Here is a 27,967-nt window from a genome sequence, read left to right on the forward strand (position 1 = left end):
GGTGTTGCAGTGCTGTCTCTGGGTTATTTTGGAGCTTATCGCAACTTTAGACTCATTCTGAGATGTACGACCTTTTTCTCCATGCGCCTGCAGTGCAATAGGAAAAAAAAAGAAAACTCACCTCCTTTGTGTTTTTATGGTGACCATGGCCTCTCTTCTTATGTGGCATCTTTAAAACACGGATGGATGAACTTTTTCAGTTGCCTGTGCTCCCTCAGACCTCTGCTGGAAAACACAGTGAAAACCAGGCCGACCTGCCCCTTGGAGTAAAACCCGATGCCCCTCCCGCGGAGAAAACTTTCGACTTTGATGACAGATGGAAATAGTTGGCAAACCAAAATGTTTTAGCAGTGTGTGTGTGTGTGTGTTCAAGATGGAGTTGCAGCAAGTAAGGTCTTGCACTTATACAAACTAGGTCTTTCCTTACAGTGAGATGTTCACTGCAGGATCCAGACACTGTAAGTTACTGAAACACTCATCAGGCGCAGTCCTCATCATGTGAACTATAAAAGTAAACACTGGCCTGTGTGAAAAAGTTCCACATAAAACTGCACTGACAGTGGGATTCAGTGCAGATTTAGAGATATGAAAGTATTTCTGTGCTGGGAACAGACATGTCACACATGTTTCATGCACCAAGAACTCACAGTCTGCATTTTTTTTGGCATGATGGGACACACCCCGCAGCTCGGGGAAGGGTTGACTCACCGCTGATGATCCTCTTCCGCTCAGTGAGCTGGCACCTCCATGAAGCGCAATGCTGCCCCCTGGTGGATAAAAAACAAACTGTCTGAGTCAACACAAAGCCACGGCTGGCCTGAGACATTTAGTTATTCTGTCCGAGGTAAAACCAAGCAGGGATTATCCAGAGGACCTCTAGGGGGCCGCCAAATACCCACCACCCCGCCTTTTTTTTTTTTTTTTAAATCAAGTGAAATACATTAATTGAGTGAGATATATGTTAAAATACGAACTAATGAATGTAGAGTTACTTTATTTAAGTAAGAAAAATACTGTCACCCATTTGGCAGAGGTCAGAGGTCAGAGGTCAGGCGGTGACCGTGGGAATGCCGCGGTAGAGCGGGCCGGTCCTGAAAGACGCGTTTTAAAACTTCATGGAAAACAAACGGTGGAGCAACGAAGAGGAGGGCGAAAAGGCAAAATGAGATTGGAGAAAGTGAAATTCAGACAAACATACCATCTATCTTGACTTCTTTTTAAAGTTGGCTGCTCGGCTTGCTAGCATTAGCAAAGAGCCCGGTGATGCTAGCATTAGCAGAGGAGGAGGAGGAGGAGGCGGAGGAGGAGGAGGAGGAGGCTAACACCTGTTCAGCTGCCCCACCCTCATGTCCACCTGAGGAGGCTGAGTAGGTCACCAGTTTTGCAGGCCCACAATGTAGTACTTTCTACCTATTTTCCCTAATTGCGAGACTTAAAAATGAACTAAGGACAAGGATGAGGAAACAAGGCTTGTTGAACTCTTTATGGCGAGTGGTGGAGAAGGTTTTGAGGAGAAAGGCCAGAAAGAAGACCGTCAGACGAGGTGGGCTTCCTCTCCCATTATTATTACTCTCACATTATAGACCATCCTTATTCAGGGTGTATATTCTCGTCTACATGGTGTTGTGTGCTTATACAATGAGAAGAAGTTATTGGTTGGTTTTGGGAAACATTTTTTGGTGGAAATCCTGTATGATACAGGTTACACACATCATTTGTAATAGGTCGACCTTAGCAGAGCAGTATGAATCTGTGTGTGAATTGGTAAAAGCAGGACACTATGTGCTTGTAGATGCCATGCAGCTGCATATTGTAGGTTAATGCGTTGATATTGTTGCTGCAGACCCAGGAAACTGCTGTTACAGTCATGTAATATAAATCCTGAATGATAGATTATGTCTACAGGTGATGATATTGTCCTTCAGGTCGTGCCACAGGTGTTTCCAGCAGGTAGTAGCCTCCGCTGACAAACCTGGAAACCTTGGATTGCAAGTGCGAGGAGAGCGGATTGGGGTTGGCGGGGGGGGGCTCTACAGTGTGTATCCTGGCCTGGGTAAAACAGCATTTGATAGAAAATGAGCTGTATTATTTTAAAACACAGACATGCTGCTGGGTTGTTCAGACAAGGTCCCACGTCTAAGACTAAAATATATGCAAATCTTCATAAATTGACTGTGTTTTTAGAGAAGTGACTAAATTCTCTTGCCTGTCATGATGATTTTATGTTTGAATACAAAGTTAAAATGATCGGTTCAATAATCAATTAGTCGTTCACAGAAAACTTGATCATAAACTGTTTTGTTAACGAATAAGTCATTTCGGTCAAATTTTAAGCAAATTTGAACCATTTTACTGGTTAAACTGGGAGAATTTGTTGTTTTGAGTCTGCAGAATTTAAATGTGATGCAGTGATGTGATACAGTGCATATTTAAACCAATTTGTGGCTTTTTCTTCCTCTTCTTCTGGCAATGTTAATGTGAACAGCCTCAGTGGTATATTTTTGTTATTTGTTCATAAAGATTAACACATTTTGCACAGAGACAAACAATGCCTTTTAAAAGCAACTGTCAGAAAAACAACACTGATTTGAATGATATGAAAGTAAATCATTACAGGTCAGAACAAAAACAAAATGAATTCATCACTGAGACACATTTCCCGTCTGATCTGCCTTTTCCATGATCATTTATCTCTGTTGTTTAATACAGGCAGCCGTGATGTCAGTGATACAGGGTGGAAAAAGTGACGACTTGCCTCGGTGTCCATCCACTCTGATGCCCTTCAGAGACAAAGTGCATGTGACCTTCACACTTCCTGATAACAGTATGAACACCCCCCATTCTTCAGTGAGCCATTTCCTCAGTCTATCACCTGCAAAAGTGATGCCAATCTGAGTGACACTGGAGCGACATTTTCACAGCATCCTCTGATAACAAGTGACATTTGTACAATGTTGCTTGAGATTTGGTTAAATGAATGAATGAAATAGATTCTTAACCTTTGCTGTTCTTTCCTAGTATTACTCATATTTTCAATGACTGACTCTTTCATAATGAATAGACTTAAGACAGAAATAACTTAGTCAGAAGCAACTCTGATTGATGATTATGGGCATCAACAAAAGGGACCACATCACACACGTCTGAGCGTCAGTGCATTGGTTTATTATATATTTAAGATTTTATTTTAAATTAGTACTGTTTTTGTAAGATTGTATTTAGATTTTTCCATGTGTAGACAATGTACACTTGACACATAAACAAAACAAAACAAATACCCACAATCTGTAACAGTAAAGCTCAACAAGACAAGGGGACAAAACAAAACAAATTAAAACAAAACACAACAAACGACAACATGCATTTGCTCCACACATCGAACACACAAGCATAACCGCAGTATCTTCATATGTTTTATGTCACTGACTCAGGAACGCACTTCTGGTCAACGTTTATATATACGTATATGTGCGTGTGTGTGTGTGTGTACTGAACATACATAAACGTATACATATCTGTGTATGTTAGCATTTATATATTTTTTTGTCTGTTTTCTGTATCTGCTTTGGGAATTTCTACATAAATAAAGTTTATTTATATCCTAAACTTAAGCAGCAAAAAATCCTTCTCTAACTTAACTCTGTATTAAATAATGATGTGTTCATAATCTAAACATATTCAGATGTACATTGCATTTTGACATGTATTCATTATCACAATCAATTATATATTGTTTAGTTTCTACATAATTTTATATGCATCTCCATAAAATTCATAATGATGATTAATAATGTCTCATATATGTGGGAGGTCAACTATCATTTAAAACACAGTTGAGTGGGTTTGATCAGTGTTGATCAAAATCTGCTGTATTTTTTTTTTTTAGTTTACCACCAATCTGAATTTAACTAATGAGAAACAAAATGTTCTTCAGCATCACTATTCTATAAATCTTATTTTATAACAAGTCTTGTTTGTGAAGATGACAGATGGAGGGGGCTCGGCCTTGTTTAGTGTCACAGGCTGCAGATTTTTCAGGGTGGGTGAGGGAGTGTGTCCATCCTGTTCACTGATAATGTAATGCTGCACGATGGGTTCAGTTTTCAAGGTGATTTTAACGTCCAGCCTTTTTAATATTATGCCTTTAATTTAGACTGAATTTCTGTTTTTGATTTGAAAATGCACTATGTCTTGAAAAACTATAACATACACACAAAAACAGTAAAAACACCTTATCAGTAAATGACTGACAATGGCCAGAAAAGCTATGTCATTCTGAACAATAGATGTGAGATCTGAGATCAACAGGAAGTGCAGCTGAAGTCTTCGCATCCAATTGCCACACCTAATTGATCTTGGTTACATTACTGCCTGTTGAGGTGGCTCGCTGTCACTTTGGCTTTATCTGCGTCATCCCCCAGCTAATAGCAGGGGCTTTCTTTCACTGTCTGTCTCTGGAGCTGGAAAAATAATTAGCTGACGACACAGAGTACCTCTGACCTCATTTGACAAAACCCATCAGTGTGTGTTGGTTTTGTGTGCTGGTGTGTGTGTGTGTGTGTGTTCTCTCAGTGGAATAAGGAAGGACTGGATGAATGATCTCGGGCCACAAGAGTGAAATAGACACACATGGCGCAGAGATGAGGACAAAGGATGTTGAGAATTACTGAAAATGAAGTCAACGATTCAGTGCCCTGTAATGAAACTATGATCTCCGTCCATATTGCTGATATTTCTGTGGCTCCTCAGCTGTGTGTCTCCATGGTCCTGAGCTTTGGTCAGAGCAAACAGCTGTTGCTAGGTAAAGGTGGATTATACTGCAGATCAGGTGCAGACCTGTTTGCACATGGCCGGATGAACAAAGGTATCAGTCATCATCAGTTCTGACAAGTTTAGCTCAGAGTGATTAACAAGCCCACTCTATTGTGAGACAAACATTGTACATCTGAATAAAAGCGTTTTGTGTAATAGTGCTACTAATGTTGTGTTTATTTATTCTTTGTTTATGCGGTTTGTCCTACATGAAGTGCACCTACACAACCTCCATTGTGCCCAGGAGGAAAAAATAACACCCTCACTTACAGCACCTTTATCTCACCTGAAAGCAGAGCACAACACCCACTGTTTCCATCAGCAAACAGCTTGACCTGCACCTGAGGTTAACATCATTGTTGTCATAAATAACTGTCAGCAACAGAACAAATTCATCTTAATGTTTTAAAAAAAGATGCACATAAAGCATGTAGACTGTCTGAATGAAAGACAAAGTTTCCAATTCGTATGCTGTTTTAGATTCACATATGTTTTGTCATTATTTACCAGCATGTGTTTCACCATCATGAAAAAATACAAGTCTAAAACTGGGAAATGTATATACCTTGCTTTATACAGGATTATGATTTTGATATGATCCACAACACTCAGTGCTGCATGACCCTTTCTTTAAAAACTATGTTACATCATCTTTGCTGTACAATTATCAGTCCAATTTCATACATTGTAGATAAACAGTTTTAGCACAGCAACTTGGAGTGTAAAATAAAGTATATGATATTTAGTAATATGTAACTATTTTGTAATATAATCAATATTTATATATTGAATGCCATTTGAACTTGAGTTTACATGTCCAAATATGGTATATTTTTATATTCATGTATTCACATCAATGAGATGTATCTGGTAATAGTGTAAAAATAAAAAATAAAAAGACTTTACTAAACAAATCTGTTTGTAAAGAAACATTGTTAACCTATTAGCATACATAGCCTGCCTGAATTGTGTTTGAGTTGACTCTCATAACCCATATTTCCTCTGATTTAAACAATGGAAACAACTGTACCACTTCAAAATGTTTTATAAGAGCAGCCACAGATGTTGCACTGTGTATCAGTACTACGCTTCTGAACACAGCTGCCCACTTTACAGCGAGGAACAACATATTTTAAGAAGCTATCTGATCATTTGAATAAGACTCTTAAGTCAACAGAACACACCAAACTGGAAAATATTGTCTCCTATAGGCCTTTACTACTACTACATGGGTACATATCAGTTGAAACTCTACTTTTGATTCCCTGCATTTATCTGACATAGTTACTAGTTTCTGCACAGACCAAAGGACAGGTTTGCATTATTTATTATCCATCTTTCATCGCCAAAAACTGAAAACCTTCCTCCTGCTCATGCTGTCGCTTTAAGGTCCCTTCCTACAGCAGCTTCAGTGTGAGGGATGGGGATATCAAATATACTGCATTAGTGTTGCTTAAGCCAACCGAGTGTCTGTGAAGTGGCCATTTATATATGATATAATCATTTCGCATTAAGGGGGACCATAACAAGCCACTTTATTTCTGAAACAGAGAGTAATACGACTGGTGTACTTTCACCATCAGCAACGTTTTGAGAGCATTTTGAATCTTTGCATCGTTGTATTGTCAGTTCAGCCGCTGACTGCCTGTGGTTTGCACAGCTATAATATCAGCAGTGACATGTGCTGTCTTAACCTAAATGTGATGTCAAAGTGTCGTCCTCAGCTGCTGGAGACACTCGGTTGGTTCCAGTTTCACCTCGTCTCCTGATGCGAGTCTGCGGCGTGAATGTGGAGCTGTCCGCGGTGCTGAAGCCTCTCTCTCTCTCCCTCTCTCTCTCTCTCTCTCTCTCTCTGTCTCTCTCTCTCTCTGTCTCTCTCTCTCGGTGATCACAATCTGAGGACAGAGAGGGGGGCATTTCATCGATATCGACAATAGATTTATTATGGGACAACCCTAAAAGCATGTGCTTTGGTGAAAGGTGATGTCACACGGATCGTCGACAGATGCTGCACGACATCCGCTTCACAAAGATAAACATGTCCTGTACATATCAGCGCTCTTACAGGATCACATCAGATCCGTTTTATTATAGATTTATATATTAGTATTTAGGTCTTCCCTGTGTCTCTTCCTCCTCCTCCTCCTCCTCCTCTTCCTCCGGGGACAAACTGGGATATTTTTAGTCGTCCCTCCCCCTCCTCCTCCCGTTTAGACTTTCTCCTTCAGGGACTCGAACTCACATCTCACCAAAGGTAGACGCCAATCTGACGTCAGAGCACCCGTAATTTGACGTGTAGCACCGCCCCCCCCCCCCCCCCCCCCCCCCCCCCCCCCCCACACACACACACACACACACACACACAGCGCACAAACCAGCCCTCCCAATCGCCAGTATTTCCTCTCCCTGTCGGACAAATACCGCGCAGTTACGCCTTCCCTCCATCTCAGCCAGCTGTTTCTTGAGGACTAAAGGAGATTTCTTTATTACCACTACACAGCATTTATACAGTTTTGGCTGCTATACATATTCATACATAGGCTATATATATATATATATATATATATATATATTTTCTCTCATCTGGTTGAATTTCCTGAGATGGAAGTGAGATGTCGTCCAGCGGTGATGTGTTGTGTTCTTGCCGTCCTCTGCTCTGTGGTTCCCCGGTCGCTGGAGTCTCTTTACGGGGACAGACAGTACCTGAACGAGTGGGCAGTGGAGATCCCAGGCGGACTGGCCGCTGCGAAGGCGATCGCCAGGGAGCTGGACTACGAACTGGTCCGACAGGTAGGCACCAACGCCCTGGAGCGAAACACCAGTGTGGACTGAAATAAGAATTACTTCAAATGACTCTAAAACGGGATGTGGGCTGGCAGCTTTGATTGATATTATTTATTTGGCATGGCATTAGAGCTCAGATACAATCTCGTTTTAATATCAAAGATGTCATTAAACAGCCACCAAAACAGAAACCATAAAAGCCAAATGAATCACAGGATGTTAATTAGGCCTGCAGCCCACTGTATAAACTGTGTTGTAACAGCAGACCGGCCAATAGCTGTATCAGTTATTCTGCTGTGCTTGATAAGGCCATTAGGCTGGAAACTCATTGCTTTTATGATAGCCTAAAAGCACACATTGCATTTTCAGCACCCTGCTAAATGAAAGCAGGATTTTAATCAACCTATGACTCACTGTTGTTTACACACTTCTGATAACCCACAACCAGGGGAGTCAGGCTTTCATTTCATGGCTCGGTGTCTTTCACAGTATGTGAGACTGAATAATGTTGTGTTCTCCCACATAAAAACATTAGGTCTAGACTGAATCATCGGGCCAGTTCAGCCATTCTTATGAAACCTGTAGCCTTGAGTAGCAGCAATCAATGATTAATTGAGCTCTCAGGTGTCATGGATACTGAGACACATTGTATGCAGTTTTGCTTCTTTCTTTTTTTATATTACATTACATTCATTTAGAAGAGAAAGAAGTTTGAAATACATTCAACCTCCATAGAAACAAGAGCTAGATGTCCATCAACTATGGAATGGGCAAATATTTTATGACTTAACTCAAAGTGTTTTGCTTTTAAACATCGAAAAAGTGACATTAATGTGGACATCACATGCTTTTGTATCACTAAAGATCTGTGTAATGCATCCACAGAAAAGCATACACACCTGTGGGTTCTGTACATTGTGTTTTGTTTGTTTTCACCTGAAATGAATGGAAATAAAACCTGTGAATAAGGTATGGCTTCTAATCTGATTTCTAACTTACCATCCACAAAGAAAACATACCCAGTATCACAGACATGACAGAGGGCAGAAATTGAGATGACTGTTTTCATGTTGCTTTCCCCAAAACTGAATTCCTGAGGCTTATGCTGAGAGAAAATGTAGTTTGAGATAGCTGGTATTATTCCATTTGCCATAAAATATTCAGCCTGTCTCATGCCTTGTCGTCCTCTGTGCAGATTGGGGCCCTGGAAGACCACTTCTTGTTCAAACACCGCAATCATCCTAGCAGAATGAAACGAAGTGCCAGCCATGTCACCAGGCAGCTGTCGGAGGATGATCGGGTGAGTGGTCTCCTTTATCTATGGTCTTGTCCCAGGCTGCGTCAGATCACCCCGACCTGACCGTCTCATTTTAAAGGACTGACTAGACCAACTGTCTCCACCTGTCTGCGCGTAGGTGCTGTGGGCAGAGCAGCAGTATGAGAAACGTCGGAGCAAGCGAGCGTCCCTCGGGGGGTGCAGGGATTGCCCGGTGGATAAGCTGTTTGATGATCCGATGTGGAACCAGCAGTGGTACCTGGTGAGTCTCCAGTAAGGCTTGAACATGACACAAATCGCAGTGGATTTAGCTTGTCTGTCATGGCACCTGTTGAGAAAAGACAATGAGATATTCAACAAGTGACTTAACAATTCATCTAATTCATGATGAAAATATCTGAACACTGTGTACTGTCCAGTGCTCCATAAATCAGAGATCTAGGTCGAGATCCACCCTGCTGGTCGTATGTTGTGTTCTCCGTGTCTGGTTGGGCCGTCTGTCTGCGTGCAGCTGCTCTGATCTCCCCTGAGACGTGCTCAGGCCCAACGAGTGCTGGACAGCTCCACACTGTTGACCGCTTTCTGTCCCCACAGGGCCCTCAGGCCTGTGATAGGGGGTCATTGAGTGTATGTGTGCAGTATGTATGGGTGTGTCAGCAAGTCTGTATGCACGAATGCATGTGGGCATAAATGTAACTTGGAATGCAAAAAATACATTGAACACTCGCTGCTTTCTCATAGCCATGAGAGAAAATATATGAAAACAACAAAACAATAGCATGCTATCAAGCAGTTCTAACCAAAAGAGCCATTTGCTTAATTGGTAACACAGTCCATGTGGAGATGAGAGGGGTGGAGAGACTATAATCCAGCAGGATGGAGAGCAGAGTTGAGTAGAGCACTGTGCATTAAGTCCCAATTTACCCTGAATGGGATGTTTTAGCCCATTGAGGCCAAGTAGCAGCAGAGAACAGTAGATTGTCACAGCTGTGCATCCTCTTCCAGATCCATTACTAACACATTCACTTTATCCTGTCCACAGCCTGACCCCAACAGTACCACTTTAAATGACATATTTGCTGATTTTGATCCATAAACTCGACCTCTGTCCCATTTACTACAACACTTACACTGATATAACAATTGTTGAATGCTTCTGGGTGGGGGGGTGGAGTGACGAGTTTAGATGCTGCATATATATACTTTTTTCAAACTGCCAAATACATTAGGCCAATAGTTAGTCAGTTAGCGCTGCAGCTAACAGTTTTTTTCATGATGAATCTCATAGTTTTTAAATTTGATTAAACTGTCTCTATTAATTGATTAATCATTTGTCTATAAATCATCAGAAAACAAAAAAAAAAAAAAAAAAAAAACCATTGCAATTCAAAAAATCCAAAGTGACATCTTTGGATTTCTTGTTTTTTCTGACCAATCATCTTAAACCCAAAGATATTTAATTCACAGTGATAGAAAGCAAGAAGAAACAGCAAATCTTCTCAAATCAGAAGCTGGAGCAAGGACGTGTTTGACATCTTTGTTTGAAAAGTTTGATTTACTGATTAGTTTTCTGTTGAGCTATTTCCCACTGAACAAATAGTTTCAGCTCTAAACTCTCTAAATAAAATAGAATTCTGACCAGGTATTACATGTTGCCGTAGTATAACATTCAATGATGCATTTCCACCAACATGTAACAGTGAACATTAATGTTATTTATTTGTAATGAAGCAAATTGAAATGAAAAAAAAAATTAAGACAAAGATTTAAAAGACAGTTTTTCCATTCCACGTCACCAGGATTATTATCAGTTAGCCTGATCAGTCATTAAACTGATCACATTCGATTAGAAGACTGAATCAACTTCATCGCTCTCATTTGTTTCTCACTACTTTGCCAGAAAATGAGGAAGTGTATGTACATGTGTGTTGCATCAGTGTTTGTGCAGAGAGAGAGAGAGAGAGAGAGAGAGAGAGAGAGAGAGAGGGAGAGGGAGGAGGAGAGATCCGTTCTCTCAGCTTCCACTTCTCCGCACCTGCACTAACTGAACATGAGTCACATGCTTACGAGGGAATAAGAAAATAAATTGAGGTGAATCATTTTTGCCGATCAGGGATGATGACACTAATGGAATTGGCCCTAAAGTGGCGCTCGGTATATTTGAGCACGAGGCCTATGTCTGTGTCACTGCAAGGGCCGTGCTACCGTTCATCCGATGAATCGTGATTCACCCCCACCCCGGCCCACTCCTCCTTGTCCATTCAGAGAGGACAAAGCTAAGCAGAAACAGGTAAAAGAGTGGAAAGAAGAAGTGTTTCAGGTGTCACCTTTTTACACCAGCCACCATACTATCATGTTTTTCTTTTTACCTCTGGCATTTGCAAATGAACATGATACAACACATGATAATGAAGGAAAGGGGTACACATTGGCAGACCTGATGACTACAGGCATTAGTGAGGGTGGAGCTGTGTGACGAGGGTAGAGGTAATAGCAGAAGGGATGAGTGTCTTTATCTTTCAGGAGTGGGTGACTGCCTGATCATTTAATCAGGGAGTGACTCATACTTGTAGTATGCCTGCATGGCTGTGTGTGTGTGTGTGTGTGTGTGTGTGTGTGTGTGTGTGAGAGAGAGAGAGAGAGAGAGACAGAGAGAGTGTGCAAGTGTCAGTCTGTATCATTTGTGCATGGAAGGATCTCTTTGTATACGTGTCCACTCACTTGTTTCATAATCTACTGCGTGTGTGTTTGCTGTTTACCATTAAAGTCTATGCATGGCTGACCACTGACAGCATCAACAAGCGAGTCAGTTGGTGAAGCACCAAAACATGCAAACTGTAGATCTGAGCTTTGCGGGAACAAAAGCCTTACATTGATTTTTCAGTTCTGCTCACTGTCAGCTGGTACTGATTCCGTCCAGAGAGAAAGAAAGTGATCCTAGTGAGAGGATGGGGTGAAGGCAGGGAATCAAAGTGGGAGTGGAAAAAAGCCGATACATCACAGGGATGAGTCACATCTTGGGGTGGTGTTCTGCAGTGTCTGTGCATAATGCGCAGAGAGCGAAAGAGCAAAGTGAGTTCTTTTTTTAGTCTTAGCTGTCTCCAGCTCTGAATCATGCTCTTCCCCAGGCAGGCAGGCAGGCAGGCATAGGCCCTGCTCCCTCTCCCCCACTCCCTGTTGATTTTCCTTTTAAAAAAGGCTTGGCAACCCCCACAATGTGTGATATTATATAGCCTCAGAGATGGATTTCTAAATAATCCAACAGAGGGCTTGAATGTGAGGCAAGCCAGAAGAACTGTGGGTTGAGACGCAGCGCATCTCGAGGTGCTGTGAGGCTTTGTAAGAGTTAAATTAATCAGTAGAGGTGCTGTAGTGGACAACACAAAAGCCTGTATCATCATGACCCTCTGGCAGCAATCTGCCTACAAGTGGCCATACAGTAGGAGTGGACTCAAGCCCTGACAAAAGAAGAGCCAACAATCCAGTAATGAATTTCTGGAAAGGTCAGAGGAAGAACAGGCAGACTCAGTAAGTCTGAATAACAGATGTGTAATTTTGCAATCTTGAAAACAATCAAACCAGGCAACACCAGCTCTATTTGTAAAACATGATGCAAATTTTCACACCATGACAAACACCCCTGTCCTTCTCTTCCAGCAAGATACCCGGACCTCCTCCTCGCTGCCAAAGCTGGACCTGCATGTGATCCCTGTTTGGCAGAAAGGCATCACAGGGAAAGGAGTGGTCATCACCGTCCTGGATGACGGGCTGGAGTGGAACCACACAGACATCTACTCCAACTACGTAAGACCATGTTTCCATGGAGACAGCCTCCGTCGTCTGGGTCTGCCGTTTCCATAGCAACGCTGCTGGTGACACCTTACAAGGCGCTTCATGAAGACAGTAATAAGTCTTCTATATAATAATGTCTGCCTCTGAGGAGCTTTGGGGGTTTTAATCTGTGGATGTAAAACAGGCGTTTTTTTTCTCTAAATTGTGATATTGATGGGAACGACAATGCTCCTTGCATTTAGAGATGCAGAATTTGACATTATTTCTACTTCCTCCAATAATGTTTTGACAGTCTGTATGTCGATAATTGCAAGGCAATGACTGAATTGCAGCTCAATAAGGTTTAATTTTGGCACAGTTTCTCCTGTTGACAGGAACTCTAAAAGCCTTTAAAAGCCCCATCTGTGGTTTGGTTTCAAATGGTGCTGTCACTCTCAGAAGCCTCACCAGCGCATAGAACGAAAGAGAAAGAGAGGGACTGAGGGAGGGAGAGAAAGAAATGATGTATGACAACAGGGCTGATGGAAACAACTCCCACTGTAATTAAGTTAACACAGATTAATCAAAGAGGCTCAATCAGGCGCGACGCTCATCCTTAACAATCAAGGCATATGAGCGGGCCACATTTGCATAACTTAATAGCAGTAATTTTAAAATGACAGGCACAGGCAGCTGATTTAAATCGGATATTAAAGCTGTTGCTGAGAGGAAGCTTTAAAATATCTAATCATTTTAATTTCCTACTTAATAAGAATATCATTTGTGCATTTTATTATATTTTCTAGCGCAGAGGAATGACAGGAAATACAAAAGGAACATTTAAACTCTGCAGTTTGTCGTCCCATGACACAACCCTCATGCAAAAACAGCATCCTCAAGCAATGTGAGGTCTCAGCAGACAGCTGTTGCGAAGTGCTCCTTCATCCTCAGGGTCATTCAATATGTTTTGTTTCACTATTTGTTCACATCACTCTCTGTCCTCTTGTCACCAATCATATACGTCTCCATGACAGCAGATTGGCCCGGACCATTACTCATCATTGACGTACACTGACGTCACCCCAGCTTCTGAAAAACAGATGTCCGATCATTTCGTGTCTGTTGTTTTTAAAGGATGCAGCAGCCAGCTATGATTTCAACGACAATGACCCAGACCCCTTCCCCAGATACGACTCCACTAATGAAAACAAGTAAGTAACAAGTAACTGCTGAGAAATACCATTCTGACTTTATTATACCGGCCTTTTATAAGAAATCTGCCCCTAGTTTGAAACCATGAAACCACAAACATATGGCTTTAGAGAACTGTTCTCATAGGAATGTGCTTAAAGCCATTTCGTTGCTTGGGTTTGGTTATTTCAGGTTGCGTCCTAATCTAATATTAAATAAGCACGAAGTAGGCAAGAATTGGTTGAACTTGGTAAAAGCAGACACTGCCAAAGAATGGGAAAACACTTCACTTTTCACTGTATTCAATTTACTTCCTCTCCTGCTTTTCCTCTCCAAGTGTTAGACCATACCTGACACTAATGGCTTACTGTGTGCCGGCTGTCACACACACACACACACACACACACACACACACACACACTCACGCACTCCTCTCTGCCAACAACCCTGTGCTCTTTTGTTATCAGAATACTCCACAGTTCAAAGCCTATTCTCCCAGATGAAGTAATTATAGAGCCATACAACCAGAGCACCTCCATTGTCAGATGACACAAATGGCCCTGTCCTCACAGTTTTCTGTATTTTGTAAGAGAGAAGCTTCATAACCAAACAATATAGTGGCCTCTGAAATAAACAGTGCAGAATAAACAAACACAATACAGTGAAATTCCTGCCAAAAGCAGCATGTGATAAACAACAGTTTAGCATTTTCTATTTTCAAATTTTACAAAAACACAAGTGAATGTTTCATTTAAGTGTATATTAAATGTCATGTCTTCTCAGGCATGGGACCAGGTGTGCTGGGGAAATCGCTATGCAGGCCGACAACAATAAATGTGGAGTTGGAGTGGCATATAACTCCAAGGTTGGAGGTAAAATCTTTTATTTCTTAAATATATCATTGTACCTTGTGAATATGTGCACGTTGTAAATTGTAAAATGGAGACTTGTGATTGAGACTGACACTGTTGTGGCTCTGGTTGCCGCTGTTGTGACTGAAGCCATTGTGGGCTTTTTATATAAATAATTGTAAATTAAATCAGAAATCAGTTTTCAAAGCCGTTGTTTTAATGATAGATTTGATATGTTATTCTTAAATACAGTAAGGGCGTAGGTGAGGTAGGCGCTGGGGCAACCATGCTTGTCAAATTGTGCATTAAGTGACAACATCACTTTGCGCTTAGATACCATGGCTGCACAAACATAGATTTTTATTTATTTTATTTATAGCCAGCGGAGAGGGACGATTTCCTAATGGAGACCTGATTTTTACAAGAGATGGTTACATAATGTCACTCTCCAAAATCGCTCAACTCCAATCCACCTAAACAATGGTTTACATGTTAAGGATGCACCATCTTACAGTTCTTACTGCCCTGACAACAAAACATTCTTAACACATAAATTAAATAAAGGGTTTTAATCATTTTTCTTTCTTTTCAATTTTTATTTATTGAATGAGGGGGTAAATTGTAATATTTGATACCCTCTTTCCACCCACCCTACAGAATAGCTATACATTGTCACTGTGTCCAGTGACAACAAGAGTTTAAATTTCAGTAAATGCAGAGCAACCGAGCACTGTGCTAAAAAAAATCTCCCCCTGCTCAGGGATTCGTATGCTGGATGGGATTGTGACGGATGCCATTGAAGCCAGTTCTATTGGGTTCAATCCAGACCATGTGGACATCTACAGCGCCAGCTGGGGACCCAACGATGATGGCAAGACGGTGGAGGGCCCTGGCCGCCTGGCCCAGAAGGCTTTTGAATACGGCATCCAGAAGGTAAACAATACGACAGGAAGTTTCTGCTCATAGTGAGTGGGTGTGATCTCAGTCTGAGGTTCCTAATGGGAGCTATTATCTGCATCAGTGATGGGAATCAGATAGAACAGAATCAATAAGGACAATGTCCAACGCTGTTATAGGAATAAAGCTTCTAATGAGTCATAGTTGTTAGAAAAGATTTACTCTGGACAGTGTCTAATTCATATCGAAACAGGTTGAGGTTATTGTAATTTCTAGACTGAATTATAGAATTTTTTGTACATAAAATGTGTCTGCAGTGTAAGCAGCAAGGCCATATCTGATCTAACATTTCTTTTCTCTGTCATGGCTTCTGCAGGGCCGCGGTGGGAAAGGCTCTATCTTTGTTTGGGCATCAGGTAATGGGGGCCGTCAGGGCGATAACTGTGACTGTGACGGCTACACAGACAGCATCTACACTATCTCAATCAGCAGCGCCTCCCAGCAGGGCTTGTCCCCCTGGTACGCTGAGAAGTGCTCCTCCACTCTGGCTACAGCGTACAGCAGTGGAGACTACACCGACCAGAGGATTGTAAGTGACTACACTTGTTCTGTTCTATTTTCGTTTTACGTTAAGCTGTGTTGTGTTGTGTTATATGACATTACATCTTTTTAAATCATGGTAGTTTTGTTAAAGAAATATATCATCTTAATCTATGAATTTGCTTTCAGACGAGTGCTGATCTCCACAATGAGTGCACTCAGACTCACACTGGAACATCGGCCTCTGCCCCGCTGGCTGCTGGGATATTTGCCCTGGCATTGGAGCAAAAGTATGCAATACTGATATATATATATTGATTATATATATATTGATATAATGTGATATTTTGAAATAATGTATGAAGTAATTTGAGACTTTTATATCAGTATCAGTAAATACTCGCTGGTCTGCCTCCCTGTCCATCTTCCCTGCATTAGCCCGGATCTAACCTGGAGAGACCTGCAGCACATCGTAGTCTGGACCTCTGAGTTTGATCCTTTGGCCAATAATCCGGGCTGGAAAAGGAACGGAGCAGGACTGATGGTCAACAGCCGATTTGGCTTTGGCCTTCTGAATGCTAAAGCCCTGGTGGACCTCGCTGACCCGGCCACCTGGAAGCATGTACCTGAAAAGAAGCAATGCATCGTCAGGGATGATTCTTTCCAGCCGAGGTATATCTATCTCTCATCTACTTTTTTTTTTGAAGTTTTTCTCTGTAGTTTCTGTTTTTATTTTTTGCAAACAGCCCAGGATTTGTGGCAGCAATTTTTATTTTTAAATGTGTGCACCTTTAGCCAATTCATATATGGGATTGTAATGACTACACTTGCTATAATTTCTATACTGTCATGATGAAGTTTGTTATGCAGTGCAATCCTCTTCAAAGTCACTGTTGTTGACTTTATGGTGTCTCGGCCATGTATCTGATTCAAGAGAGAAAGAAGGAGAGAGAGACTCACTTGCTGTTGTCCTGACATTTTCGGTCCAATAAAGCAAACAGATAAAACCATCTGCGTTATTAAAGACGCATCTGTTGCTTTATTCGAGTGGAGTCGTGACAATAACAAGTCTTAAGCTTGGGAGGGCTTTCAATGCCATGAAAATGTATCAAAATGATTTATAAAGGTTTTTTTTTTCTTTTTCGTGGTGACAGCTGCAATCATTTAAATTTGAGGTCAGTCGTCAACTATCAACACTTTTTGATAATTATTAATTGCTAAACAATGTGTTCAAGCATGGACAGAAACTTAGAGGAAGCAGTACCTCCAGCTGCTGTCCAGCCAGATGTTTTGTTTGTGTTCCTTTTTGGATTATCAGGCCAAGAAAATCGAGGGCTAAATCTTAGCAGCTATACTTTGTACTTGAAAAACCCCTTAGCTTCATTTTGTACGACCAACAGCTGCTAAGGCCGTCTGAGTTCTGAGTTCTTTAAGTGTGCATTTTGTAATTTGCTTTGGATTATGAGACTCAATAGCCCTGACACCCAGTTTCCCCATTACCTTGCTACATCCCCGTTTAATCCAGAGGATTTGGCTCTACATTTCCGTCAATGCTTAGTGGTCTACAACCCCCTCCAGCTTTACGCCAGCTTGAACACGGAAATCCTTTCATTCATGTCTGGGAGAGATAGGGATCAACTGTTTTTGCAAATGAGTGACCAAAAGCATCCAAATCTATGAAATCTATGCATCTTATGTATGCGTGTGATGTACTTAACATTCCCATGATTTGGAATCATGAATTATCACAGAATAATATGTAATGTGTGCAGTACATGGAGCAGTGTTACATGTTTTTTCCACCCTGCTGCAGATTCCCAGACCTACGTACAGCAATGACAACATGTCCGGGAACTACATGGCACATATGATAGAATTCTGTTGTCATGGAGAGCTGTTTGTGTGTCTCATTCCCTGCTATTTTAATGCATCCCACAGGGAGCTGAAAGCAGCAGGGGAGATCACTATAGAGATTCCGACCAAAGCCTGTGCGGGGCAGGAGAACGCAGTCCGCTCATTGGAGCATGTGCAGGTGGAGGCCAGCATTGAATACACCAGGAGAGGAGATCTGCACATCACGCTCACCTCCCCAGCCGGTTAGAGATACACACACACAAACACGCCTGTATGAGTGCAATAACAAAGCACTCAACTGATCTATCCCTTCGGACATGTCTGATTTTCCCTCAGGTACCAGCACAGTGCTGCTGGCTGAGCGAGAGAGGGACACATCCTCTAACGGCTTCAGAAACTGGGACTTCATGTCTGTCCATACGTGGGGAGAAGACCCTGCTGGTACATGGACTCTAAAGATCACAGACACTGTGAGTCACACACATATTTGAGTTACAAAACACCCTTTCTCAGCCTGACATTTCTACATGCAGTTGAAGCAAGAATTCCCCTTTTACATTCAAAAAGCAGTGAGGAACATTTAGATTGAGTAGTTAAATACACAAAAGCATAAAAATTTTATATATGCTGCAGAAATATTTTGCAAGCAGGTATTATTATAATCAACGTGCTGGGCTCCTGCCAGCTTTTCCTGAGATTTAAACAACATTATTTCCTCTCACAGTCAGGCCGTATGGAGAACGAGGGTCGGATTTTGAGCTGGAAGTTGATTCTTCATGGAACATCAGAGAAGCCGGAGCACATGAAGAAACCTAGAGTGTACATTCCCTACAACGCCGTGCAGAATGACAGGCGTGGTGTAGAACATATGGATGACATGATGGAGGTGAGTACCAAACTACAGGCGATGGTCTACAAAGAAACAAAGGTTTGGATGTTAGAGGAAAGGAGGATTGGGATTAGGCCCCATGATTGTAGCGACACTAAACTCACTCTTGGTAACACAAAACAGAGGACATAAAAGTGACAGAGCTGTCGCAGTCATTAAAAACACAAACCTCAAGTGAAATGCCAAAGATATATTCAATGATAAAGAGAGAAAGTCGAGACATGAAATGGACTTTGTTTGTGTCTGGTCTGTTACAGTGGTAATAGCTACCCAGTGTCCTTCATACAAAATGATTCATTATGCCACATAAATTTACAATCCAATCTGATGCAGAGCAGTTTTATTAGATTATTGGTACTATAGTACAGTACAGTGCATAGTACATTTATACAACAAAATACTCCCCATTGTTTTTGCTCTGTGCTCCAGAACGATGGTTTTAAAATAAAACAGTGACTAACGGTTAAAAGAACAGTTTGACATCTTGGGAGGTATGTTTATTCAGTTTCTTGCAAAGAATTAGATGAGATGAGATTGATACCCCTCATATCTTTCTGCTATAATATATACACTATATTCAGCAGTCAGTTAGATTAGTTTAGCATACCTTCTGTCTTAAGGTAACAAAAACTTCACCTATAAAGCTCACTACTTATCTTGTTACCTCTTCTTTACACAAACTGAAGTGTTTACAAGGGGTTTGTGTGGTTTTAGAGCAGGGACCTAGACAAGACCTGGAGTCTCGTCACTCTGAGGTTGTCAGGCAGCTGAAGCTAACTGGCTGCTGCTTTAGCTACATATTGAAGGAACAGAGAGGAGTGCAAGTACTTGAGTACTCCATTGATTTTTTAAAACACATGTTATGAAACTGTAATTGCAACATAATGTATCATTTCTCTTGGAGCCAATCAAAATAGATAAATTTTGCTGTCTGTAGTCAGATGAGCATCTCCAAGCATCATTTTTGTTTGCATCACGGACCAATAACATGTCTCCTCTCTGTCTGATGGCTGATTCAGGAGCCCACACAGGCCCATCCACCTCCTAAGACAGAAACTGCACAAGCTTCTCCCTCTTCCAACCCAGAGAAGGTGCCCAAAAAGCCCTCAAACTCACCCTACTCCCCCTCTCTGGCCCTGCTGCGTCTCCTGCAGACAGCCTTCAACAGGCAGACCCCAGCCCTGCGGCAGCCCCAGGCCATAGCCAGGCCTTCCTCCTCCTCCTCCATCTGGAGGAAGCAGCAGCAGCAGGACAGGAGCCTCTCTCCTCCTGCCACAAGACTCCCCCCTCAGAAGCTGTACCAGGCTCTGGACATGATCAACAAGTACCGTGGCCCAGAGGACAGTGTCTACAGTGACTACAGCGATGGCTTCTACGGCACCAAGCCATACAGGCACAGAGATGACCGACTGCTGCAGGCCCTGTTTGAAATGTTAGATGATGACCGCAAGTGAAGGCCTGAGGAGAGGAGAGGAGAGGAGAGGAGAGGAGAGGAGAGGAGAGGAGAGGAGAGGAGAGGAGAGGAGAAATATAGATGGTAGCATGGTTATGTGTTGGTTGGGGAGCAGAGGAACAAGGCGAAGAGATGAGAGAAAGTGGAGGGATGGGATGAGGCATTAAAGGAGTTGAGGAAAAGAGAAGAAAAGCAGGAAAGAAAACTCTTCCACTCAGTTCTATTTTTCCCCCAAAATGCTGCATATCTGATCTCTTAACGTTCATCTGCCAATCACCATTCATTCATTATTCCTTTCATTCAGTCATGGAAAATTGACACAGTCCCCATATGATTCAAAACATGGACTTGTTTAGAGCCTCTCTACTACAGCCTGTACGTCCATGTAGTGAAAGCAAAGTAAAAGCGTTTATGTCGTAACAAAAGGAGGGGAAAGCCTTGTCTCTCTTCTCTTCACTGCCTGCTCAAGCATGCCACCTTTAGAATTTTTCTATTAGTATCTATATATTATCTATATATTATACAAAGACAATGATTGTAATACGGTTTTGAAAACACTTGACATCTAAAATCTTAACTTTCAAAATTCCATTTTCTATTTATTCTTTTGTATTTTTCATCTGTCCTTCATTGTTTGTTTTTTTTTTCTCAGTATATTCACACTAATATATATAATCTACTCTCTTTATTCAGTTTTGAAGACAAATTGATTCTTAAAAAAATGGACGCGAAGTCATTAAATTAGAGTCAGCATTCGTTCAGAACAAAACAAAATTTGAAATTGACCAGCTGTTTAAACTTGTTGACAAAAGATTTATTCTCAGGGTGTCAACAACGCTCAAGAGAGTCAAAGAATTGTATTCTGGACTGTAAGTATTAAGAGAAATATATTTATTGTGAAAGATTATTTACTATAAAAGTATGCAGATGAGAATACATTTGTACCAATACACTCTTAAAAAGGATAAAACATAAAAAAAACCTCAACTCTGCTGTTAAGGAGTGACAGAAGGAGCGCTGGAAAGTCTTTCAGTTGGAGTAGAGATATATTCAAAGTGGGAAAAAATAACAGTTGAATCTTCTTGTGCAATTTTAATTTTGTATAAGTACAATGCTGCATTAAATGAAATATTTTTCTAAGGATCCTCATAGTTTATGGAGATAATATATACAGTATCAAACCCTTGAACAGTTTATTTTCTCATGGCACAGTTCACCCAATAACTGCAAAGATGGTGTAGTTATCATAACTACCAATAAACACTGCCAAAATCTTTGCTGTCAAAAAGCTTCTGTGTATTCAGTGGTTGTGCAAATGACAAACATGTTGTTTGTCCATCACCTGTAATATGCCAACTACAAACAGTTCCTTGAATCCTAGACAGATTATTGCTTTAATATTTGCAGCTGAACCACTTCTCTGGTATTATTTATTTGGTATTAAAGGACCTATCACAGCTGACCGGGAACTGTAGTATGGGGGCTCTGCATTGCAAACTTCAAGCAGATTCATCTCGAACGCCTTAATATATGCTGTAATAAATGTGCGTACTCATCTCCGCGTGGTGTAGATCAATTTACAGATGCTAGTCTAAGTGTTGATAAAGCCTCTATGCAGAGTCTCTGTCCTCCAGCTTGGAACTGCCTGCCCCACCTCTCTGCCAACAAGGTGACAGGAGAAAGAAGATGTTTGGGACAACGCTTTACATGCACCCTGTAATTTATCCATTCTTTAGAGTAGCCCGTGCTGTTTTCTTTGTTTGTTTTTGACTGATGCTTCAGTCCAAAGTTGTTTACACAAACCAATATTATCTTGCAATTTCTGTATGTACAAAAAAATAATAAGATTTATCGTAATAAACTGCAAAGTGACCTCTTGAGTCTGTTTGAGTCTCTGGCAGCATGCAGTAACTCTGGATGTGATAAAAGTATAAAAAGAAAAATGCATTAAAAAAAAAAAAGTTATTTTGTTAAGGAACAGTGGTTGTATAGTTTCTGTCGGTTCTGTTCCATGAGATAACCCATTTATTTAGCTACACTAGCTGTGTTAGTCACCACAAGCTAGCACGAGCCTGATTTATCTGAATTGAAGGTATTAGCACAACATTTTGTAGACATTCATGGATGGCTTTCATGGTTTTTCTCTGCTGCCATTTTTAGGTTGACATTTGTGGTTTTAAGGGAAATGTCTCAACAACCGCTGGGTGAATTGCCATGACATTTTGGTACAGATATCCTTGGTGCCCTAGTGGATGAATTGTAATCACTTTGGTGATCCTTCAACTTTTCATCCAGCGCCATCATCAAGTAAAAGTTTTAATTTGTCTAATACTTTGTATTTTATGACCAAATACCTGCAAAACCAACTACATTCTCGTCAGCCTCAGTTCACCTTTGTGTTAAGTGACATTACACCTGCTAATCATCAACATATTAGCATTCTCATTTTCACATTTAGCGAAATTACAGCAAGTGTTCAATCGTGTTAATTAAAATTTTCTAAAACTGTCCAAAGCTAAAATTAATTCTGGCTCTTATAATCTGGCCAAATCATCAAGGCTGATGAGAGACACACTGTTAATCCAGAGTTTTAACAAACAGTTTTAATGAAACATACTGCAATCACTCAAACACGCACGTAATCTTGTCGAGTTCAGTGACTACATAATAGAGATTTCTATTAGGGCTTTTATTGAAGTAAATTTTCTTATTTCTTAATATTCTTGATGGTAATGACACTCAGATTCTCTGCACTTTAAAATATGTTGTCTCTTTATGTTTACTGTTGACATGCAATAGCTTCTCCCATTGTATTTCCGATTAAATGCCACCACCTTGTGGATAGCAAGAGTACAACATCCTGCTGACGTGAACTGAGGTCTAATCTAATACACTACGTCTTTCTACCTCCTACTTACTCTCCTTTATGAAATTCTGGAGATGTTTAAACCTGCATTTTCTGTAAGGGAAATAATGAGCATCTATTCTTTACCCAAGAGGTTTTTTTTAGCAGCATCTATTGTCTTAAGTTCATTGTCATACTTCCAACATGCACGGGAGGAAAGAATGTTAATCCACTCCTCTCTTCGATGTTTATACAGTATAACTTTCTTTCCTTGTCTGTGTCTTATCCTCCACTTCTCAACTCCTCCCATTTGCCCACACATCTGGTTGCCTTGGGCTTGCTCCAAAACTGAATGCTGCAAAATCCTGAGGGGGAGAGCGAAGGGGGGAGCACGAAGGAAGATATGTGAAGAAAAGTGAGAGGAAAATATTTTAAAAGCAGCGAGAAAAGAGAAAGGAAAGAGGGGACAAGGTAAGAAAGTAATCACGGGCGGAAAACAGTGAGTTAAAGAACAAAGTTCCAGGACGAGACAGAGGGAGCAGAGGAGAGGTAGGCAGAGATTTTTCTAGCAAAAATAGTGGGCTCAGACAAAGGTTTGTGTGTTTATCCATCAGCAGGTCACATTATGGCGTTGTTTCCACTCTGCAAGACGCCCACAGGTCAGTATAACCTCAGCCACTGCTCCACTTCTTCTGTTTGTGCCATATCTGGTTGTGTTCCCCTCCCATGGCATTGTTGACCACTGTCGCTGTGCTTGTACATGTTCAGTGACACTTGGCAGCTTTTAAGACATGGAGATCTAGATTGAGCCAGCCTGAATGAAGAGCAAACACCAAGGGTTTTTTCTAAGCTTTTAGAGGTTTTCCATGAGCAATATGATCTTCATAATAAGCCTATGATTATTTCAACAACTCTGGTGTATTTTTCCCTAAATCATTTGGCTGGTGTAAGAGAATACAGATTGGGAGAAGATTGTCAGATAAACTTCTATATTCATTTATTTATTTGTGCTTCTGCTTAGGTTCTGGCTAATGCAATAATAGGTAGCCTTTGGTTCAATACCAATCTCTCTTCATAAATCAGGCCAGTCTACCTTCTGCTATTTCTCTTTGCTCAGTTAAATGACAAGGTCTTACTAAGTTGTGTATCCCAGTTGCAACTGCTTGTTTATTTTAGCAATCACACGTTTTTTATCCTTTTTTTTTTTTGTTTCTTTGTTTTGTTTTGTTTTTTACTAAACTTCCTGCGCTCTGATTATCTGTGATTATTATGGGCTACAGTGCAAAGCATACAAATATTGCATATGCTTCAGAGTTTATATTATTAGTGCCACCACAGCTTGCTACACCTGTCAGGGCTTAAAACGACATCTGTAATTAACATATGCTTACTGGAAGAGTACAGCAACTGGTACTGGTTTCATCAAATTTGCATGTGCATGTGTGTGTGTTTGTCCTTCACACAGGAGCTGTGAGAGTGACCAGAATACAACTGGTTCTGTACTGTTTTCTCCTGTCTCTTATCATATGTAAGTGCACAGAAGAATTTATTCTACTCTAACACTTGGAAAAATTTTCTCGTGGCCAAGAATATAAAACAGAACCGTGTTGTTTGAACTGCATGCTAAGTAGTCCCCATTCAGTTATATTCAGAAAGCTCTGTTGTTTGCATTTTGTCCAGGTTTAAATGTAGTTTAAAGAAGGTCACGTTTTGCCTCCTCAGACTTCCTCCATGGACGTAAAGCTGCTGCCAGTGTAAAATCACCTCATCCTCATTTTCTTGCCTTGGATCGGGGCGGGATCATGACAGACATGATGGTTATAAAGGCAGCAGTGCCACAAAGTGCTACAAAGACACCCTGGGGTGCTCCTATAGTGTGGGGTGACAACGACAACTCGGCCTGGCGCAGAGCTAAATTTGCACAGCAGGGAATCCGTGCAGGCCTGCTGGCCCTCGTGGTGGGATCGTATAGCCACTTTGTGCGACGTTTCCTCGCCTCAGCTGAAATGTACTTCCTCCCTGGTCAGATGGTCACCTACTACATTCTCACAGACAGTCCCCGCGCTCTGGATCCCCCCATCGAGTTGGGGCCCGAGCGACAGCTGAAGGTGGTTCCTGTTGCAGAGCAGCCTGGGTGGGAGAGACTTGCCCATCGTCGCATGGCCCTGCTCGCTGATGCCATCAAAGACCCAATCAGCAACGAGGTTGAATACATCTTCTGTGCTGACGTCGACCAGGAGTTTGTGGCCACTGTGGGAGAGGAAATCCTAGGAGACCTGGTGGCCACTTTGCACCCGGAGCTCTATGGGATGCCACGAAATACATTTCCCTACGAAGTGGAAGAAGTCTCATCTGCTTGTGTGGAGGAAGATGAAGGAGACTACTATTACACCTCGGAGTTGTATGGTGGGTTGGTTTCTGAGATGGCCAAACTGGCTCGCACCTGTTCTTTGCTCATTCTGCAGGACCAGGCCAACAGGGTAGTGGCAAGGGGCCTTGAGGAGAGCTACCTGAATCGCTACCTGATCGACCACAGGCCGACCTGTGTGCTGTCACCGGAGTACAGCTGGTGGGACTCGGCCCTGGCTGCTGATGTGCCTGTGCAGAGACTAGTCTCCTTGGGGAGGCAATGCGAGTCTTACGATAAGCAGGCTAGAGAGCAGCACAAATGTTGAATGAATGTGAAAATCTCACTTCCACATGAAGGGCTACTGTGTCTAGTGTTAAATTTTCTCTGGAGAGGGTCTATGGTCAAAGATCAGCAAGTCGTGTTATAACATGACAGGAGATGGAGGGAAAAGATGAGGAGAAAGCACATAATCCAGTCAGCTTTCTTCAATTTCAATTTCTAATTTTCTGTTCTATTTGCCAATAAATGCCGCCTGCAATCGCGCAAAAGCAAACTGCACAATCTGTTCTCAATTAAAGATCCATTTGTGTGAGCAGCACCTCTGCGCGCCTGCTATCTCCTCCACAGCGGACAAAAACAGAATTGACCTGTCTCTTTAAACGAAGCACTGTCCTCTCCATTAATGTCAGCCTAGGAGATACTGCTCCGGTGGCTTTGTGGTCAGCAGCGATAAGAGTCAACAGTGTAAGTGCACACTTTCCCCGCAGTGGCCAATCATTAACTGGAAGGGCTGCTGTTTCAAGGTCTTTAAATACCAGGTGGGGACAAAATGGACAAAATAAGATGCTGCTTCTTACATGTGTAGAAACTACCAGCAAATGCAAATGTAGTTTTAAAACTGGTGAAACTGATTCAGAATGTATTTAAGCGATTATCCATTAAAAACTGTTTTACCCATTAATGAGTTGGACTAGAAGGTAAATGTCAGTGGTTGTTATGTTGTCAGTGAGTCTGCCTTCCTCTTTCTCCCACACACACAAACACATACACACACACACACACACACACACACACACACACACACACACACACACATGCTTCCACATTTACACTCTGCTCTCTCTTCCTTGTGTGCTGTGTTTTAATGGGAGGGTTAAGCAGCAGCAGATGTTTTTTTCTCACTGCCAGACAGAATCTGTCCTCAGGGCCAGATCGCCACGTTGAGTGAAGTTGAAAGTGAACTTCAGATAATCCTCTGACGCTATCAAAAAATGATCACCATATATCACCATATACATTTGTTTCCATCGATTCACATGCCAATTTAGCTTATTAAACTCGAATCAAACTCGAACTGAATTTCCAAATCGACTTTCAACAGACTTTCTGTTTTATAACACCCTGCTTTCATACATGAGGAAATGCATAAAGCACAATGCAGCTGCCATCTGCAGATGTTCCTAAACATCTGCTGTAGATTTGTTAAGAATGCCTCTGTCTTACTATATACGTTAAAGCTTTTTACATGGGCTGCCTGAACCATGCTGAGTACCCCTTTTCATACTATAATGCAAAGCAGTTTAAAGAATTATTAGTTTAATCCTTGTCATGTGGTTTACTGGTGGTCAAGGAGCAGAGTGGCAACAGCAGCACAAGCTAAGGCAGAGGAAGAGGCAGTATAGAAATCCTTCACACGTACACATGTGCAATCCTGTTTCTATGATTATCAACTGTTGACACTGTTGAAAAGTAACAGATATAAACCTCCCTGGTGCAGATGAAACACATCTTTGCTTGTGCCCTAAAGACGCACTCTAAGTTGAACTTGCTCTTTTTTCCTTTGGCCTCTTTTAGATTTTGCTCATGTGAAAGTGTCTGGTGATAATTTTGCTTTATTCTGAATACAAAAACAACATATTATTGACAGCCCTTAACCATCAGCTAACAGTGCTAACAGTGCTGTCATGCTAACAGTGTGTTAGCATGATGATGATGAATATTTATGGGGAACTACTTTAACAAAGCAGCTTTTATAGCCTACCAGATGTGTGATAAGTTACGTTTGGGTGATGCTAAAGACAAGTTATGGCTAATGATAATGGACTGCCCTGATAGCCTATAGCCAGATAGCAGAGTGGATTTTGAACAACACACTGGTGAAGGATGAGGTTATTCTGATCATTCCAGCAAGTCAAGGTGAGTCCACCGTTCCCTGAAAATCTCTCTATGTGCTTTGAAACCCTCCTGTACATTGTAAGTTAATGAACATGGGGGCTAGCTGGGAGGAAAGGAGGAAGCTGGAGCATCTGGGGAATATCCCCAGGACACTGCTGTGAGGCAGCAGTGCTGGCTAATGAGCCACTGTGCCACTGCAGTGCCTGCTTATTATTGTCAATTACAGGTCACTTACAGATAAGTTAAACTGCTGGAGACTTTTTGATGATGGTGCAATTA

At 41.5% G+C, this 27,967-nt stretch overlaps 3 protein-coding genes across 11 annotated transcripts in view; 2 read left to right on the forward strand and 1 right to left on the reverse strand.

Annotated features, from left to right (window-relative positions):
- cast (calpastatin) overlaps positions 1-252 on the reverse strand; it is a 36,614-nt gene extending 36,362 nt beyond the window's left edge. For 2 of the 6 annotated variants that reach the window (XM_071493069.1, XM_071493058.1), the window contains exon 1: positions 122-246. In XM_071493069.1, the coding sequence (XP_071349170.1) occupies positions 122-169 (48 nt within the window). In that variant the 5' untranslated portion in view covers positions 170-246. Of the gene's footprint in view, positions 1-121 lie in introns of all 6 variants that reach the window. The other 4 variants (XM_071493023.1, XM_071493035.1, XM_071493043.1 and 1 more) reach the window with 4 other exon arrangements.
- Positions 253-7,208: 6,956 nt separating this feature from the next.
- On the forward strand, positions 7,209-22,191 carry pcsk1 (proprotein convertase subtilisin/kexin type 1). The gene is made up of 14 exons (XM_071494760.1): positions 7,209-7,602; positions 8,792-8,896; positions 9,012-9,134; positions 12,530-12,676; positions 13,778-13,854; positions 14,618-14,706; positions 15,446-15,618; positions 15,959-16,171; positions 16,312-16,412; positions 16,561-16,794; positions 18,061-18,218; positions 18,313-18,446; positions 18,701-18,862; positions 19,885-22,191. Exons 1-14 carry the CDS (start codon positions 7,414-7,416, stop codon positions 20,317-20,319), a joined length of 2,340 nt encoding a protein of 779 aa, XP_071350861.1. The 5' UTR covers positions 7,209-7,413; the 3' UTR covers positions 20,320-22,191.
- A 1,298-nt stretch (positions 22,192-23,489) lies between these two features.
- On the forward strand, positions 23,490-26,474 carry LOC139630996 (globoside alpha-1,3-N-acetylgalactosaminyltransferase 1-like). Of its 4 annotated transcripts, none has more exons than XM_071494907.1 (4): positions 23,495-23,634; positions 23,778-23,822; positions 24,629-24,691; positions 24,886-26,474. In XM_071494907.1, the coding sequence occupies exons 2-4, from the start codon at positions 23,789-23,791 to the stop codon at positions 25,836-25,838; spliced, it is 1,050 nt and encodes a 349-aa protein (XP_071351008.1). In that variant the 5' UTR covers positions 23,495-23,634; positions 23,778-23,788; the 3' UTR covers positions 25,839-26,474. The 4 variants fall into 4 exon arrangements, with proteins under 4 accessions (XP_071351007.1, XP_071351010.1, XP_071351008.1 ...); XM_071494908.1 differs by having other exon boundaries at positions 23,514-23,634; positions 23,781-23,822; XM_071494906.1 differs by having other exon boundaries at positions 23,490-23,822.
- Positions 26,475-27,967: the final 1,493 nt, after the last annotated feature.

Source organism: Trachinotus anak, unplaced genomic scaffold (genome assembly GCF_046630095.1).
Source record: "Trachinotus anak isolate AG129_WGS33_773 ecotype Australia unplaced genomic scaffold, CSIRO_AGI_Tana_v1 ptg000013l, whole genome shotgun sequence".
NCBI classification, from domain to species: domain Eukaryota; kingdom Metazoa; phylum Chordata; class Actinopteri; order Carangiformes; family Carangidae; genus Trachinotus; species Trachinotus anak.